Source organism: Artemia sp. Qi Xiang Cuo, chromosome 8 (assembly GCF_049724085.1).
Source record: "Artemia sp. Qi Xiang Cuo chromosome 8, ASM4972408v1, whole genome shotgun sequence".
Lineage (NCBI taxonomy): Eukaryota > Metazoa > Arthropoda > Branchiopoda > Anostraca > Artemiidae > Artemia > Artemia sp. Qi Xiang Cuo.
The window spans coordinates 16,997,059-17,017,606 of NC_142801.1; the positions used below are offsets into that span (position 1 = coordinate 16,997,059).

At 35.2% G+C, this 20,548-nt stretch overlaps 1 protein-coding gene across 1 annotated transcript in view; it reads left to right on the forward strand.

Moving 5' to 3' along the window:
- The window catches only part of LOC148949200 (B-cell receptor CD22-like), a 76,412-nt gene that overhangs the window by 41,152 nt on the left and 14,712 nt on the right, over positions 1–20,548 (forward strand). The window contains exon 4 of the mRNA XM_089092649.1: positions 6,619–6,778. Coding sequence (XP_088948775.1) covers positions 6,619–6,778 — 160 coding nt within the window. The remainder of the gene's footprint in view (positions 1–6,618; positions 6,779–20,548) is intronic.

A 20,548-nucleotide genomic window follows, 5' to 3' on the forward strand; every position in this document is an offset into this window, starting at 1 on the left:
GAGCCTGTTCAGCATCTGCAGTTGGTACTAAGTTAAGCATGTGGCTGAAGCAGTAGAAATAGTCTGGTAGATGGTATTCATCAACCATGTCAGTTTAAGCAGTACTACTGGCTAGGATCCTGTCCGCTGACCCTGTACTGAATGCTCGAGGAGCACCTACTTCACCAGAATGCTGCTAAACACTGACAAAGAGCTCCTCTTAGGAGTAAATTTCATCGGACCTACCATAAAAATATTCGCTTTTAATTTCCACTGAGGCTGCATATTCTTTAAATGTCTTTACAAAGTTAATTTTATTGTCTGTTATAGTTTTAGTTATCTTTGCATACGAGAAATCATACTCTTCGTTTACACTATTCAGCTGAAATGTATATGCAGTGTGATTAGGAATCCCAACAAATCCGTGGTATTCTTATAGTATTAGAACCTGTTAAAATATCTCCCTTGAGTCAGTGACCTGTGAAGTCCAGGTAGATTTTGTTGCTTGTGTTCTAAGTATCAGTTATTGTACGCAGGATATTCAAGTTTTCGAACTTTTCAAGCCGACTTATGTCATATTTTCAAACATAGAATCTATTCTCAGTCTGAGCATATTCTGTGACGCAACTGTTACTTATGGCGCCAGACATGCTGTCAGATCTCTGAAAGCCTTTCTTCCCGTAGTAATCAGAGGCCTTCGTCTTGTAATATGTAAATGATGATCAAATTTTCCGGTTGGACATTCACACATTCAGATCAGTACTACACGAAAAAGTGGGTGCGCTGTTCTGGCGCGTTTTTTCGGCACATTGTAGACTCCCAACCCCCTAGAAATCAGCTGGTTATGGTACTGATCAGAGCAAACCTTGCACTTTTTTTTGTAATAGCAGCTGATAATTGGAGTGCACACAACAAGAGCTACCTTGGTGTCACAGCTCACTGGTTCGAGGCAGATTTTTCACGAATTGTAGCAGCCAAGACTTGCTCAGATTGAGACTCATGATAACACTGCATTTACTTTTCAGCTGGTGAGTCTAAACAAAGAATATTATCTCCGGTACCCGAAAATAGCCCAACATTCTCCACATATCATTACTGTAAATACAAAACTTTGATTCTACGAATAGAATCAAAGATGTACATTAAGAAGCCATTTGTTTATATTCTGCCTCCAATGGAGGGATTCTGTTCAACTCGACAGCCCAAATGACAAAATAATATACAGAACAAAACATGGTGTTGCTACCAGAAGATACCAATCCGCATATTTACTTTGAATCAGTCCCACTTTGTCAATAGTTCCATGGGAATTATAAGAGTGCTGTATTTTTAGGTACTGACTTATTTAAGTTACTTAGGTTCACCTTCATATGTAAGAACAATTTTCCGGTAGACTGAAGACTCCCACAGAGCTTTTTGTTTTGGCAGCTGCGACAATATGGTGTAACATGTCCTTCATAAGGTTTTCGGCTAAAAACAAACAACTTCCCATCAAGAAAAGTCGTTAAAACCCCACTTTCCGTTTGGTTTGAATTTGGCCATTTTGGAATCATCTAATTTTGCAATTTCTTATATTAAATTCTTGCAAATTACTGACATGTACTACAGACTACAAAGATTGATCAGGTGGACAGCTTCATTTACCTTGACAGTTATATTAGTTGAGACGGTGGGAGTAGTGAAGATATTAAAAGTAGAATGAATAGCCAAGGTTCATGTTTTTTTTACAGTTAAAAGGTTTGGAAGAATAGGAAGATAAGTTTGCGAACCAAGATTAGAATTTCTGAAGCTACTGTGATGACTCTTCAGCATAGGCACTCCGAAAAGCGGATGAAGGTTTGTTAGATGTTTTCCAATGAAATTGCCTACGGATTGTATAGGGTACCCGGGTGAATGAACGTATTTCAAACAGTAGGCTGCACGAAAATTGTGACCCAATCCTGCTTTTAAGGGCTATAATAAAAAACTTTAGATAGCTAGGGCACGTTCTGTGGATGAAGGAAGACAGATTACCGAAGATTGGTCCATTTTGGCCATCCGTCTAGGGCTAAACGGAAAGCAGGTCGTCCAAGGCCGGGATGGGAGGATGTCCTAAAGGAAGATTTAAAGGAAATGGAAACTTACTGGGAGGGTGTAAGGAGGGAGGCTTTGAATACTGGGACAATTAGTGCTGCGACTAGTTAGTAGTAGTAGTTTTGAAATGTATGTGTTTGAATACTTGAATATTACTGGCCAAGAGTGGGATGTTTTACTTGGATAAACCCACTGTTGAAAGCAATAGTACATGCAAAACTGTTCCGAAAAATTCCTTATTCAACAGGATTTTAGCCAAAACATCACTATTGATTTTTCAAAGCATCAAGACGTGACGAAAAAAAAGAAGGTCAAATTTCCAAAGGCATCAGTTTCGCTGGTCAGTGTTAGCTATGTCGACTGCTTAATCTTTATTTTATAACTCTCCGGATTTTAACTCCAGAATTGAAACAACTCCAAGCTCTAACTCCCTGGCCGTCCAAAGAGAAAAGGACATATCTACACTTTTTTCCCTTTCGACTTATTGATACCACCATACTAAAAAATTGTTCCGAATCGACTGATATATATAATAAGGATATCTTATAAGTATTAATGAAAATAGAATATGGCTAAAGTACGTATCTAATAGATTTTGTGGTACATCCCAAAGGTGAAAGTACGTATCTCTGTATATACGTGCTTTTGCCCTTGGTATGTACTTTTGCCTTTGGCTGGCACATTAAAATGAAAAAAAAACAATGGTCAATGTACATATATTTAATGATTCTAAGCATAATCATCATCTTTACCAGAGCAAAAGCAACTTGTAGATATTAAAGAGTACCCATAGAATCTCAAGAGGGTTTCTAATTTTTCAGAGGACATTGGTTATACAAAAAGAAAGAGATTATATTAAGGTGAGATTTTTTTGTTGCATCATGCTATTTTGAAACTTTTTCTCAAAGTAGGCTTAAACCTTCGGGTAAAATGACGCAAAATTCTGATTACCTATGAGTTAGCCCCTTAACTATATAAATAGCATCTACATACAGGAAAGGGACGTAATAACAACCATCTAAAACCAGATTGTTGATGTCTAAAACCTGATAACTTGGAACAGAGAAAGCTAGCCTACATCAGTATTCACATCTAGCAAACTAATGCATATAGTGAAAATCACTAACATATACCATTTCTTCATGCATGTATATCTGGTAAAAAAAATCGATTGTGCTTAGGGAACTGCAAATATCCTACTGAGCTCTAATAATCCATAAAAACTAATAGAATTCTAATTTTTCAGGACACTGGAAAGTAATTAAAATATAAATGAGACATCAAATTCAACTGCTGATTTGCCATCTTTCGAAAAAGAGTCACGAGTAGCTAGATCCCCCATTAAACCATCCAAATAAATCAAACAACAAATATATCCCCATATTCCTCTGGAAATACTCGATCAAGGGACATAATAAAAGGAGGGGCTAAAACTAAGGCACCACTTAAAAACATTGTAGATGAAGAATATGAAAAAGAATATTTAAGTAGAGGTGATAGTAACAAGACTAATATTGACTGGAAGGATGTTGAAGGGATATTTGAGTCTTCTGATGGTGAATGGCCAACGACTTTAAAGACGAGGAGAAAACTCTTTACTGATTTAGTTCCTCTTTTGGTGAGTAATCATGTTCCATTAAATTTTCCAGAGTGTGCCTGAGCCATGATCCTTTCCTGCCCTTGGAAGATTTTGCTTAAGATGTGGCTTATAAGAATCAACATAACCAGGTAAGATTGAAAATCAACAATCTGATGAAAATCACAATGATGTTTGTGAACCCGATTCCACAGACCTTACTATGCGTGTTATTGAATCGCATAGCATGCATACTATAGCAGCAAGGTCTTGGGGACAAGATGGAAGAAACAGATATGAAGAAAATGGGGAAAGAGAAGAGAGGTCTATTGTTGACCCTACTCCAAAACGAGTTTGCTCAGAAAAAGATAAATTTGAGAGAGATATTAAAAAGCATCCCTTTCCTGACGAACCTGGCTGTAAATCTGAAAAATTCCCAAACTCACGTTTAAAGTTTTCTTGAGAGGAATTCACAAAAAACTATGACACACATTGGAGCAAAGAATATAAATCAAAGCAAATGATGCTTGTTTCTTTATTGAAATCCTGCCACTTAAAGAAGGAAAATTATCCAAGAAGCTGCATATAGGAAAAAACTGCATTTAGGTAGAGCCTTCCTAAAATTGTGACAACTCCACACTTACCCCAAAAGTTGAAGATTTGTCAACAAGTCTATATTCCTTGGCTGTCCAGGATTAGGCAAGAACGATAAAGAGATTTTTACAAATGACAGCTGTGAGATTTGCATACTACTAAAAGAGAAAGTACGGGCTACAAGAACTGCTGGTTCAAATAGTGAGGCAACTAAGAAAGAGACACGGCCGTATAGAAAGCACAGAAATCTTCTTGAATAAGTGCCTAGAACACTTTCTGAAAATAAGGATAAATACGAAAAAGATTCAACTACCATATTGCTCACGGAGGATCTACAAAAAGTGTTATTGCTTCCCATCATACACAGCAGAAAGGAGGCTTTTGTCTATCAAGACTTTTGTCTTTTAATAAGACGGTTGCTCCGGTTAAGGCCACCCAATAAAACCAGTTTGGAATGAATCTCGACAAGGACGCGATGCACCTGATATAGGTAGTGCCTACCACAAGGTCACAAAGAGGAATAGGGAAATTTTCACTTTTATTTACAAACATTTGGACGATTTTTAGTGAATTTGTACTGTTAGTCAACAGTGAACGTGGACCCAAAATGATTTTTATCAAATATCTAGTGAAAGATCTTACCCATATGAGGGCTGACTCCATACACTGATCGATTAAGTTTCGAATCTGAAAAAGGGATGTCTTTGACTTTGAGGATTTGTGCGACACCATAGCAAATTCACGAAAGCCGTGAAAACGGACTTGGAAGACTTCAGCTAATGGAAAAGCTTGAAAGCTCCCGGTATTGTTATGAAGAACTTGGGGGTCACCAGGGATGAGTTAAACTAAGTCTATATTAAGGAGGTAAAAACAGAATGGTTCTATGCAACTAGCACTGAGGCTGAAGAAAAGGGTTTAAGTTTCGTGTCACAAATTCTGGTTAGTAAAATAAAGGAGGCACATTATCCTTTGCCAGATCCAATTCTTGCCCAAGAGGGATCAAGCAAGAAAAGAAAAAGGCCATCTTAGAAAAACTTATACATTTCATGATTGAATATTTTCGTGCGTTTTGGCAATCTATGCCTTCATCAACAGCTTCAGTCAATTTGCTGAGGCACAACTCTGTTTCTTAGCTGCCTGCAGCATTATAGTGATTTCGTTTACGTTTTTTTTAATACCTTTTGAAGTAACTTTTTGAAAAATTTGAATACAAATATTTGATATAATCGGAAAAAAATTATTTGATATATTTGAAAAAAAAATATTCGAAAAAAATGAATATTTCCATGCTTCATAACGTGGTTTCACCTTCGGCATACGTCATTGACATGGAGTTTTTGGCTGTGTAAAACGGCGTTAGATGTTTTATACAGGATTTTACCCCTGGAAGTAGATTTAAATTTGAGTCTCGAGTCAAAGGTAAAAGTATGTAGCCTATAGGTCAGATACACTTTTTTGCCTTTGGAAGCGCCTCATTATATAAGTAAAGGCCCAATGGTAAAAGTACGTATCTACCTTCTGGGGCTTCGAGGAGGTAATAACGGAAAATTTTACTTAAGAACATTACAGCCCTATATGTCTTCATCTATTTAACCAATTTCCAGAACTAGCCAGTTTCCAGTTTTACTGTAAACCGTATCTGGAGCTCTTGTAAGAACTTAAACTTCGAGCCGTGATTTATCGAAATAATGAAAAGCGTAGATACGTCTTTCTAAATATGGACGGCCGTCTAACTCTCATTCTTGAGATTTGAAACACAGAACTTCTTCAAAAGGCTTATAGGAATACCAACTTGTAAATTAAACACACCTTATTGAGTAATGGTCATTTAATTATTCTTCTCTAGTGTCAGAATATATTAGGTTTTTGTGCTTGGAAAACAGACTTATTAGGTTTTGAGGTGTATTACTATTAGTGTTTTAATTGTTTTTAGTGGATGAAAAGGATTATAATGCGACCATTATGACAGCCTAATGTTTTAACTTTTCTTTGGGAAAATACACTCTGTCTTAGTTTCCATGACAAGCCTGATCAAAATAACTCTTCACAACCTTGCTTGTACATATTAAACCTCCTATTCAACTTTTAAGTGGACTTGTGTTCTAAATAACAAAAATTTGAACTAAGTTGTATAGTTAGCTTTCAATTATGGATTGAACTGCTAATTGGATATATTTGGCAAAATTCCAATCCTCACAAGGCTCAAAATTTGAAGAGAGTGCTCTGATAATTTGATCTTAACGGTCACAATTTGATCCAATCGCAGCGTACAATCTTTGGTTTATACCGTATAAAGCGGTAAAATGAGCTTTTTAAGTAGTATGGATCAGAGAAAAGATATCGCTGGATCTGAACAAATGTCTATTTTTTTTGCATATAACTTTTTTTACTTACAGGGTAATATTCTATCTAACAAGATTGGCTCTGGCTATTTCTTGACCAGTCATAGCTTAGTTATCCAACAAGTAACACAGAAAGCCTCGGGGAGCTATACATGTTCAGCAATAAATATCCGTGGCACTGGAAAGAGTACTCCTATTCAATTGGACGTATTACGTAAGTACCGATCTTCTACGATTATGAGGTATATCTCAGTTTTTCCATTAATCTTCACAGTATATTATCAGCTGTAATATCATATCAAAAGTGGTGTAAACTATTGGCAAACTAAATGGGTAGGTTGTTACCTATTTACCTAGGTAGGTAACTATACATTTAGTGAATTGTATATGCTACGGTAAATATGGTTTGTCTGGTAAATTTAGTAAATTGCGGTATCTTTATCTAACTACCGGTTAGGTTACTCCCGACCTGTAAACCTAGCAAGTTTTATTTATTTTAATCGGTACAGTAGAAGTAGATTATTTTGATTCATTTAACATTTTTAAGTAGATTTGAGGTCCATGCCTGAAAATTAACGATTAATCGAAATAGGTAAGACCAAATGCGTACATTATATAGAACCATTCATACTAATGAGAAGTAGGCAAAGAGTAATCTTTCAAAAGAAGGTAAATCTCTAAAAAAATAAAAAATTTGTAAAACGGAACACTTTTCAAAATACTCTAGTTATAGTGATTATTCAAAATATTTTAAATTCGTAAATTCTGATGTTTTTAGGAAAAGAAGGAAACATATCTAAAACTCAATTCATTCTGATGAAAATTTAAATTGAGTATGGTTTAGAACCTTAAAGCGAAGCGTTCAGTATTTATTTTCAAAAATACAAATTCTTCATTTTCCCAGAAATGAAGGTCTGTATAGCACTATACAGTCATCTTCATATCGATTAAACAAAAAAAAACAAGTTTTTAACTGAAAGTAAGGAGCGACATAAAAACCTTACACTAGGAGGTTTCCTCCTAGTGTAAAAAATCACGTAAGCAGATGCCAGAATACCCTGACATCAGTGACAGGGCACAGGCTGACAATTTTGGGAGAATGTCCATTGAAATTTAGCACAGGGGATAAAGAAATAACAGTAACAGTAATAATATGCAAGCAGCTACCATTTCCTTGTATTCTAGGAGTAGATGCCATCAGAAAATATGGGATCGTATGGGAACCCATATCTGATATAATAACAATAAACCAAACAAATGAAAATAATAGGTAAATTTGCGTAAAAACAGATAACAAAAGTGAAGGTTCGAATTATAGCTTAAAAATAAGCGGAAAAATCCCAATAGAAGGGAGAAAAACTGCTAAAGCTCCAGCGACGTTAAATACAAAAAAAGGAAAGGTTAAAATAATGGATATCCTGATAAGTTGACATACAATAAAAGAATACCCCATAATTTTCATAGAAAATATAGTTATAAAAATAGAAAATAGTATAACGTGCTTAAACTATCAAATCTAAGTAATAATAAAGCAAGACTGAACCAGATAGAACTTGGATCAGTGGAAAAGATTTCAAATTCGGAAATAAAATATATAAACAGTCCAGAATTAAGCGTAAACTTCACTAGCCACGAACATTTATCCTCATTAAAATCGCAACCACAAGAAAAGTATGGAATGTCGAAAACGGATTTTTTGCAGCAATTTGATTTAAAACATTTACCGGAAAACGTAAAAACTAGGGTGGAAAATACTCTTTGGGATTTTAAATGGACTTTTGTAAGACACAAGCCGGACTACGGATTAACTCACTTAATCACACACAAAATATCAACAGAGGGCCCTCCAATCAAAAAGTCACCGTATAATACACCTTATCATTTAAAGCCATGGCTAGAAAGCCAAATAAAAGAAATGGAAGATCAGGGAATAATTAAAGAAGGGGTTGGCGATTGGTGTTTTCCACTAGTAATAGTCAGGAAGAAAGATAACAGCTGGAGATTATATATAGACTTAAGGGCACTAAATGGCTTCATGGTAAAAGACGTGATGAAATTATTAAGAATTGATATGATTTTTGGCTCGTTCGGGACTATGAAACATGACACTACATTTTTTTCGAGTAAAGACTACTGTAAAGATGCTTTAAGTTCAAAGGCCGATCACAAAGTAACAGTGATTTCAGACAATGAGACAAAGATTTTACTTGAGCACTCTCCTTTCGGCCAATCATTTATACAAAATTGCTTCCTCTGACAATTAAATTTGGTGTTAAAGTATAACGAACCAGGAAGGAAATAAGATACCTTGGCTTATTTAGATGATGTAATTCTGTTTAATGAAAACCTGGAAGACCACTTGGTCGGACTTAGAAAAATACTGGAAAAGTTTGAGGGAGCAGGCTTAAAATTAAAACCAGAAAAGTTAAAAATAGTGGTACCAAAATTAATATTTCTTGGACACCTGATAAACCAAGGTACTATTTCACCAAATCCAGAAAAATTTACACTCATAAAAAATTTACAGCCTCCTAAAGATCAAAAAAGCTGCAGATCAGTTTGTGGTTTGTTAAGCTATTTCAGACGATATATTAAAAATTACGGAACAATAGCGGAACCTTTGACAAACTTTTTGAAAAAATCAGGTAAATTCAAATGTCCAGTGGACGCAAAACAAGCGCTAAATGAAATAAAAAGGCAATTATTACTGGCACCAATACTTAAACTAACAGATTTGTCACAATACTTCTGTTTGCAAACAGATGCTTCGGGGTACGGTATAGGAGCCATATTATTAAACATAAATTCTGAAGGAGAAGAATCAATAGTTCAATACACCAGCAGGTCACTGTCGGAGGCAGAAAAAAAATATTCGACAGTTGAGAGGGAGTTTTTGGCAGTTGTAGTATTTACAGAATATTTTCGACAATTTTTACTTGGAAAAAAATTCATTTTACGCGTAGATCAAAAATCCTTTTTTCGGCAACATACGATGCGAAATTCTTTAGGCGGGCTAAAGCGATGGATATTGCGTCTCAAAACATATTCATGTATCCCAATATATATAAAGAGCCTTACAAACGTTTTACCATGATTATTTGTCACAAAATCCAGATACAGAAGGAAATTTGGTAACAACCATCCAGAACGAACTGGAAGGGCTAGAAGTACTATGTAATGAAAATATTTCGAATCATCAAGATAAAGATGATTTTTGTTTAGCGATGAAATCCTTTTTATCAAAAGGAACGGAACTGCCAGAGCACTTTAAACATTTTTTAAAGGACTTAAATAATTTTGATCTGGACGAAAGTAAAAATGTTTTGGTAAGATATCATAGACCATCGCAAGAATATAGAAAAAATGACTTAAAAATTATTCCAGTAATTCCAAAATCTCTGGAAGGAGAAATTATACAGATGGCACATGAAACGATTGGCTGTCACATGGGGGAAGCAAAAACTATGGGGGGGCAGAAAGGAAATTTTTATTTTCCAAAAATGTACTCAAAAGTAAAAGCTTTCATACAAAGCTGCCAAGAGTGTGCCAAAAAAAAATCGCCACCAAGGACCCCTAGGGCTGAATTAGGTCTCTACCCCACCCCTTCAGGGGTAGAAGAACTTATATCAATAGACATTTGGGGAACCGGAGGAAGTTTACCAGTTTCCAGGATAGTAAACAGGTGCGTACTAACCATAGTCGACCATTTTAACTAATATTTATACGCTTTTCCAATTAAAGATGAAAAGACAAAAACTATTGCGAAAGTTTTGGTCAATCGCCTATTTCTGGAACACGGAATTTTTCCTAGAGTTTTACTTAGCGACAATAGGCCATGTTTTAGAGCCAAATTATTAGACGAAATTACAGAATATCTGGGGGTGAGACGATGGAATACCTCGTCTTATATGGTCGCAGCAAATGGAAAAGTTGAACTTAAGCATAGGGAATTAGCTTATATGCTGGGAATACATGTAAGAGAGGAAAATGAAAATTTGGATGAACATTTACCATTTTTAGTCTTTGCAATAAATACGGCTTTTTCACGTTCCTTAAAAGAAACGCCATTTTTTTTGCAACATATAAGAGATCCTAGAATTTTTTTAGATGAAATACAAAATGATAGAATATATTACAACCTAGACCAATATAAGCAAGAGATGGTGATGCGAATGAAAAAGCTATGGAACAAGCTAAAGACAACCTGGAAGATGCGAAAACAGAACAAAAAGAAAAATATGACCGAAAAAGCAACAATAAAACAAATTACTGTTTATAATACTTGGTATATGTGTGCAAAACTAACCTGGAAGGAACAAAAAAGTTAAAACCGAAATGGGATGGACCCTACAGGATTATGAAGATTCTACCAAATAACTTAATATATGTTCTAAAACATCAGTATAAGGAAAAGGAAGAAGTAGTAAACCACAATAGAATGAAAAAGGGATATTTTTCAAAACCGTGGAAAACAGAACCTATTCTTTCAGGCGAAGAAATAGAGCAAACAGTTTCACCAGTATATATCAGAAGACCATATGAATTTTATGACCTTTTTAATGACAACAAAAGTTGGGAGGAGTGGAAGAGTATTTAGCCCAGTCTTGGCTACAAACTCTACACCACAAACAAGAGAAAACGAGAAATATTCGATGCTCATTGGATACTAGCGAGGAAGAAGATCAAACACAACATAAGGGTTTAAAATGAGATAAACCAAGGGAAAAATCCACAGAGGAAGAAAAATTGGAAGGAACCAATGAATTATCTGATCTTTATATATTAGACTCACCTACAGTCTTAACGCAAAAATGGATTTTCGAACAAACGCCATCTACCAGACAAGAGCTAACAGAATTTGACACTGATAATTCTTCTACAGAAACCGATATCACTAAACCTGGGCCAGCGTCAAGAAAACCCTCTTTAAGACAGAAATTATGGAGAAAAGTACAGAAACCGGAGGGGCAGCAACAAGTTCCCTTGTCAGCAGCACAAGTAGCTAAAACACTTATGAAAAAGGCCAAACATCAGGAGAAACAAAGATTAAAGATATTTGACGAGGAAACAAAACCGCGCTTGAATTCAGAGCCTTGTAAACCGCACTATAGAGACCACGGAAAAACTTGCAAATATTATAAAGAATAAAAGAAAAAATTTGGGGTCCGAAACTCGGACCAGAAAACGGAGAAAGGCAGAACAAGTGTAGCCCTCAGCAGATTAATATTTGAATAAAACGATTGTGACGAAAAAAAAATAATAAATAAAAATAAAACCAGTAAAAAGCCTCTAAAGAACTATCTATATTTTCTTTTTCTAATCGGTATGTAAATAACATCAAAGTTTTCCTCTCAATATATATCGCCATTAAAAAAAATAAATAAATAAAAAAAAAAATATTACAATCCCGTAGAAAAGAAATTCAAAATTTTTTAGCCTAAATACTCGTAAGGTTCCCAGAAAAGAAATAAGCTCCAATCTGAAGTGACATCATGGCTTCCTGCAAAAATCTTGTTTCCGAGACGAGATAAAACTTCGCGAATGGTGTAAATGACAAGACTTGTCAAAACGAATTAGGCTACGTTCCATAAAAGAAATTGAGTAAGGCCACGTAACTTATAAATAGGTGTTGTGAAACTAAATAAATTATACATAATTAGAATCAGCATTAAAAGGCAATTCCTTTGATATTTATATTGAAAAAAAAATATATTTTGGGGGAATAATTTAAGAAAAAAAACAAAAAAAAACAAAGGAGGTTTAGTTTACTGAAATAGGGTCATTGGAGGCTAGCAAATTTGGAGTGAGCTTAACCCCTGCTGGCCTCTCGTTGTTGAGTAAATGCTAAGCATCTTCTAACCTTTGACTCTCTGAAGTAAAATTTACTGTTGAATTTGAAAAATTGTTTTTGAAGACTTTTTAAATTATTATAATGGGAAAAACAGCGAGAGTTTACATTATGTGCGCGCGACATGTATAAGCTAACTGTAATCTTGTTATAAATAGTAGAAGATATAATAAATTAAACACTTACCAAAAGGACGATATATATAAACAAGAAGCCGTAGATAAAATGGGTCACCATTTAAAAAGTATAGCACAGTGTAAAACAAAGTTTTCTCGGGAAAAATTAATTTCACATATTAAATAAATTCACGACGCACCATTAACAGAAATAACCAGGGCAAAGATATTGCAGGTGAAAGAAACCAATGACAGGACAATTGGCATTTAAAAACGAAACTGCTAAACGTCTTGTCATTGGGGGGGGATCCACCAAGCTAATCAAATTGACATTAGAAATATCGGTCAAACTGGAGAAGGTTTGGGCTGAGTGTTCGTATAAAATACTTCTTCCTAAAATAAATAGCAAGAGGAAAGATTTTTTCGGGCACTAAACCCATAAACTTGTAGAACAGGGTAATACGTAGTCAAAATATCACTAAAGGGACAAATTACACTCAATGACTGTATAAAACTAAGGCGCAAATTAAACTGAAGATAATACCAGACGTGAATAATATAAAAGATTATAGGGAAACCACATAACCCCTATCTCTAAACAACTTTTGGCACGAAATAGGCACTAATTTTTGGTGAAATACCACAGACAAGGAATATGAGTCTGCAATGAAAACCACACAATTTTGCGGAAATCAGGATATTGTAAAAATGTACATTTTTATGAATAAATGAGAACTAGCAAATGCGGGGCAAAATTTAATTAAAAATGTTCTAAAATCAGCTGGAAAAAATACAGTACTTTTCTAACACTTTTGGACAGAAAAAAATTTGAATAATGTAAAAAAAAGATGCAGGTTGCGAATTAGACAACCCCCCCCCCCCCTCTCAAAAATAAGGAGATAATGAATTTGACCATAGAAGGGCAATTAGCATAAACACTTGTAAAAGTTATTGAATAAAACATGAAACATATGAATATAGGCTTAGAAAAGACCTATCTTACTAAAAAAACGGAATGAAAACTTGAAAAAACCTTAGGCTCCATTAAAATAACGAACCAAAAAAAAGAGGGGTTCAAGTTGAAAATATAGCCAGATGAAATTAAAAGGAAAAGAAAATGAATGGAGTCAGTTAAACTCTGTTATACGCATATATTGAACTGACCGAACGAGACTAGTATGAAAATTGTACAGAATAGGTACAAAATAAGTAGCATTAATTCTATAGAGCCACCATTACATTGGTTAACGCGGGCCGAGCTTAACAGAAATATTGGAGAAATGCTCCAAGTAGACAGGAGAAAATTTAGCTCTCTTATGTGGGAGTCGTTTTCATAAAAATGACTAACATGGCAAGTGAAATTAAAAGAAGGCACATAAAATACGTAATGACTTAAGTTGAAGTTTAAAAGTAAGACAAGACCACTAAAAGGGGGGAAGTTAAAGTGAAAATAGTCATTGTCACTTGTATGTCTAAAACTAAATTACTGTGTGCCATGAAAGCCAGGTATTTTCTGCAGAAGGGCCACTTTTCTGGAAACAAGAATAGCCCAGGAGAAAACTGTGACCAGAAATCAAAAAGTGTGGCAATACTATAAATAATTAATTATTGTGTGTACAGGATCATAATAGTCCTTTTGGTTGTAGCTGATGACAAGAGGACCTGGAAACGTTATAAGGAGCTACCAGAAGGCAGCCCTGGTAAGCAAACCTTCAGAGTAAAGGCAAGAACCATTTGATAATGACATAAGAGGTATAAGGTGAACAGCTAAAATTTTTAACTTATCAGATCCAAGCTGTAAATGGAGCCTTATCCCAAAAGGACATTAAAGCTGAAAAAAAGAAAGATTACAGGCAAAAATGTTATAAAACTGTCTCAAGTACCTAAAATTCGAAACGAATTAAAAAGCTCAAAAGTCTGAATAAACAAAACAGGCATATAGTAAGCTAATGACAGTTAATGACAGGAGTGGGTTCAAAATAGAACCAAAATTGTAAAACAAAGCTAAGAAAATGTATATATTCGTATATGAGAAAATTTAGATAGGGTAAAAAATGTAATTGAGAAAATATCTACGGTTATAAATATATATTTAAAACCTTTTATCAATAGAGAACTTTTATCGTAAAAAAATTGTAAATATAGAAATTTAAATACCAAAGATATGCCACATGAGGTATGGCAAACCCCTTATACAGAGGCTAATCACAGTTATCACTTATAGTGTATAAATGTATTTGTTGGAGTTGCGTTTGTTTTGTAAATATTTTACTTGCAATTAGAGAATATCATATAAAAGTATTTAAGGACATATTTAAAAGTTGTAAACATAAAGAATATTGCAGTGATTAAATAAATTATTAAATTACATGATTATTATTTGTTTGTAACAATTAAGTTATGTATCAATATAACTTCTGTTAATTTACATATATGTAACCTAAACTATCCCTGTAAATATAATGAATCAATATGTTGAGTATTTGTGTTTTTTATTTTTATATCATTCAAGAAGTATTCTACATTACTACTTCATAAGCAATTCATAAAACACTAATTGGAATTAATTCTAATGCTAGTCTATACCGTGTTTTACTTTTAAAAATATTGTAAGTTTTAACCAGTAGTTAAATATCCTATCTAGTTTTGCGAATTAAAAAAAATACTTGTGTAAGTTATTACACAATACTTATATATATATATACTATATTTTTATTTTCTTTAAGTTTTAACTAGTGATTTAATGCAATATATAAATGTTTGACCTCGAGTCAACTTATTAATAATTTTTATTGTGAAATAATCTGTTTAGTATTAAGTTTTAAAGAATAATCGAGCAAGAAACATAATGTTTTGATTTAAGCGGAATATTATTTTTGGAGTAATTAAAAAGAGGAGAAAGTAATTAAAAGTAATTAACTTTCGTTAAAAAAAAGAAGAAGAATGCAGTGATATATACAAATTTTGAGTGTTTCTTTTTATTATATATAGGTAACAAATTATGCTTTATGTGTATACTAATGTGTATATTTACTTTAGATACAATATTTGCTATTTTATTGGATATCAAATTTTTCGTAACATCCTTTCAGATCCATTTTTTTTTCAATCATATTTTGACAGATTTTTGGAAAGTAACAAATTTTGAAGCCACTTCAAATGTATCCTGATACTATCATCTCATACCATCAGAAACCAAACTATACTCGATCAACTGATATTTTGGAAACTATAGCAGTATTACAGACTTTACTACAAGTTCATCAGAAGTGAGATAAAATCAGAACTTAATTTAGGCCTAAATAGCTACATAGCCGAAATGGCTTATGTTATTGAAATATGTGAAAATACTGTGCTAGAAAAATATGTGAAAATTAAAAAAAATCAAAAATGTTATGTGTAATTTACCCAAGGCATTTCTAAAACGAAAAGAAAATAAACGGTATATCAACCACATCACACAGATAAATTAAATTATTAATGGGAATTAAATTTAAACTTGAATAATTCATAAACTTTTCTAATATAACTTGAAATCTAATTTAGGCAGAACCACTAATATAATGCTAAAGCCGCTTGGGGTCAAGTTAAAACAGAAGATGCATATGAAGAAGTGTAAAAAGAGTATTTTTCAGTCCTAGAGACAGAGAAAAAGAGAAACAAGGATGAATTTCAAATTGAAATCCTTCGAAAAAAAAGAACATGGCCTATATTGGACCATAAACATGACCCTAAGGAAACCCATTAAGGGTATATGCACATAGTGACCCAAAGATGACAGGATAATAGCTGTAAACAAAATTAAGTTGTTTTAAAAGTAAAATATTGAGAATTTGGACCATTTTCTTTAAATGTGTTGTATTGTGGTAAACCTTTCTAATTTAGTTAATTATTAATTTAGTAAAAATATATTAGACGCAAATACGAAGTTTAGAAATACCACTTTTTATTAAGATAAGGAATATATCCTGCCAAGTTTCTGCCTAACGGGAAATTGAGAAATACCACTTCCTAGTTATTTGCGTCGGTTGGTTAAAGGAAGGTGTGGTTGATAAAATGTATAAAAGATACATTTTATGGGAAGGGGTGGATTTAGACCGTTACTTTACTTTATGCTGGACTGACCTCTGGTTCGTTGTTTTTAGAAATACCTTGGAATCTTGTCTTATCATTGTAAGTGTCTAAGTATCTTATTATATATTATTGTAGTTTCTGATACTTGTGGTCTACTTGGGACAGCAAGACCCAGTAGAATATCTATATCTGGAATTATTATCTGTTAATTGAATAAAAGTATTGCATTATAGCCATCCTCTCTACGATCTACCTTTAGCCCCTCGAACATACCCAGTCGGTACGCCTCATTAGTTCTGGCATAGCCTAAGGCACGCTACCAAAGTTTAAATACCTTAGGGCCATAGGTTATCTCCCCTGTAAAGGGAGAATAAAGGCATCTACGACTACAACACCCAAATACCATAAAATACACCTTACAACGTTAAATATAAAAGAATTGTGACGGAAAGTTGAGCTTCACAGAGTATAATAAATCACATCCAGTAATAAAACTTTTATCTCCTTGTGGCCGATGACTTTTACCTCCTACAAAGTAAATACGCCTGTGTAATTATGAATGATGGGGGAAATATATTGGAAGATTATTCATTAGTTTCTAACTCATTTAAAAAAAAGTCAGAGAATAAAGTGCTGTAAGCTTTCTTGTTATCTTTATTTGGAATTGGAAAAATATACTTGGCTTTGAATCCTCTGTTCTTTTTATTTTCTTTTTTTTTCACTAAAGATAGATGTAGGGGTTTCATTATTTCAAGCTTTTCCTTGCAACATCCATTTGTTCGTTGATTTGAATCTTAAAAAAATAGGCAAGAATTGCAATGTACAAGGGCAAATTTGTCCTGTTTTTGGCTTATGAATTTAAAACAGGCTTTCACCCCCAAAAAAAGTTTCAAATAGAAGTTAAAATTCATATTAAAAAACTGATACAAATTATGAATAAAAGTTAAAAGGTGATTGTAATATAAAGATTTTAGGGCCTCGTCCCAAGGACTAGCAGATATGAGTTTCACACTAATCAGGTTATATGATGCGATGCATAGCATAAATAATATTGTTGACTTTCCAACGCAACAGTTATTTATATAACATAATGTTTGTTGAAAGGCCTAAAAAACGAAAATGTAGTGTTGCAGTTACTATAAATTATAATTCTTTCGAACCAACGCCTGAACTATCAAACGGGATAATATGTGAAATTTGAGAACTCGGACCATCAATTCGGACAACACCAATACAGACAGCTAAAGCAAACACCATCGCTAAATTCTATGAAGTACTCAAAAATGAAAAGGAAGAGCAGAGACACGGTTGGTTAGAAGACATGCAAAACGACAATTAGATCCTGTTAACGATGAAAATGAAGGGTAAAGACAAACGCGATTAGAAGTCATACGACAAAAATGTTTGACTTACTACGTGGATCCAAGCCCTACTTGAGCCTGAGAACGAAGCTAAAACCAATTTTAGCTCCCAAGGACCCATATTTTTGCAACAAAATTTCTGTTTTTTTTTCCCAAATTTCCCGAATCTTGAAGACAAATCCCCGGAAGGTACAGATTTAACCTTGCCCTAGATTTTGTGACAATTTAATACGGAAAAATGACCTAAGGACCGATAATGATTAACCATTTCTCATTGGCTATTTTATCAGATTCGATTCTTATAATTGACCGTAAAGGTTTAATATACATATTTGATGTTTATGATTGACCCTGCAGCCCACCCCCTTCCCTACCACAATTAAGGTAGAGACGTGTTTAAGGTACAGCTTTAACCTTACCCTAGATTTTGGTGATAATTTAATACGGGAAAATACCTAAGGACCAATAACGATTAACCATTTCTTATTGGCTATTTCTCTAAGGTACAAGTGAGTGAGTCGAAAATTAAAATGAAGAGCAGCGAGTCCATGAATATCAACCTTGACAGCGAGAATAAAAACATGCCAAAATTGAAAATGATAGCAATGATGATTTGGTTTGTGATTTTGACATGGATAAGGTCATCAATGCCTACCATACCGTTGTTGAAAAAAAGCAAAGGTTTGGCAATTTGTATTTCAGAATGAAGAAAGATAAACCGAGGTGTAACGAAACAAACAGATTGAAAATAATAGCGAAGATGATTGTGTTTTGGATTTTGACATGGATAAGTTCATCTATACCTACCATACCTTTGAAAATTAAAAATATGGACTGGATAAATTGTTGGAAGAAAAGGAGGTTTTTGTCCCACCAACTATCATAGGCAGTAAAATAGCTCTGACTAAGTAAAGAACGATGTTGGCATAACTTGACTTACTTGACTTATGTCTCCTGCCGGGCGCTGCTCGGCGTAGAGAGTGACGTCTGCCTCCTCCATCTACTTCGGTCCATGGCAAGCCTTTGCACATCGCTCAACCTGATATTTGCCATCGCCAGGAACTCGGACAGGATGTCAGACCATCGTTTCTTCGGTCGGCCGCGAGGTCGCTTGCAACCGGCTTTGACAGGGTCGAAGTCATGGATCGTTTTCGCAGGTATGTGTGGAAGCATTCGAAGTAGGTGTCCGAACCATCATAGTGTTCGCTCAGCTGCTTGGGTCGAAAACCGAGACTGCTTGGTGAGCTGCAGCAGCTTCTCATTGCTGACAAAGTCGAACCATCGTAGACCTTCGATCCTCCTCAGGCTCTTCGACTGAAAGACATCAATTGCCTTGAGGGTTACGGCTGTAGCTTGCCACGTCTCAGCTCCATAGAGCATCACAGAGCCGACGAGGGCGTTGAAAATCCGCAGCTTCGTTGTGCGACTGATGTTCGGTTTTCGCCAGAGGTGACGGTTCAGTCTGCCCATGGCAGAAGACGCTTTGGATATTCTCGCTTGTAGTTCAGAAAGAAGCGAGCCATCTGAAATAATTATGGAGCCCAGGTAGGTGAACCTTTGGACAACTTCGATGCTAGTGGTGCTATCCAGGCTAACTGAAGGATTGGCAGCAGGGGAGGATGGGTCTATGGCCATAATTTTCGTTTTAGTCCAGTTTATCTGCAGTCCTACTTTTACAGCCTCTTCTAGGATTCGAAGCGCTTCCAGCAACTGCTCCATGGAGTCCGCTAGAATGGCCAAGTCATCGGCAAAATCAGCATCTGTAATGACACGATCTCCAAACTTGAGTCCAAAGCTGAGACGTGAAGAAGTCCTTGTCATAACGTAGTCTATGATGACATTGAAGAGCTCTGGGGTAACTGCACATCCTTGGCGCACTCCTGTCGTGATTTGGAAGAACGGGCTGCGGCAGCCGTTCAATTGAACACAGCTCTCCGTCACATGGTGTAGAGCTTTGAAGAGTCTGCAGTATTTCTTAGGGAGGCCTGTCGATTCTAGAATCCGCCAAAGAGCTTCTCGGTCCACTGAGTCGAACGCAGCACGGAAGTCGACGAAGGTAAAAAAAGCTTTTTGTCGGAACTCCGTGGCTTTTTCTATGATTTGTCGGATCGTAAAAATCTGCTCGATGGTTGAACGGTCCGACATGAAACCAGCTTGCTCCGGTCGCCGGATTTTACGAATGATATTTCGACATCGATCTAGCAGGACCATTGAGAAAAGTTTCCCGGGACAGACAGTAGGGTTATTCCACGGTAGTTCAAGCAGTCGCTTCTAGAACCTTTCCTCTTCCATAAAGGGATAATGACACCCTTTCGCCAATCTTCGGGAATTATCTCGGTTTGCCAGATTGTAGAGTCCAGGGTGTGGAGAAACAGGAGCATAACAGGACCTGCATATATTAGCAGCTGCGCACTCAGGCCACAGATAACGGCAGCTTTATTGTTCTTGAGCCTTTTTACTGCATTTCCAATTTCTGATGGGCTGAAAGGCTTATCTGGAGGAGCATACGTTTCGGATCTTGGACTGCCACGTAGGCTGGGACTATCAGTAGGAGGCATAGACGGGCTAGTGTTGTTCAGGAGTGA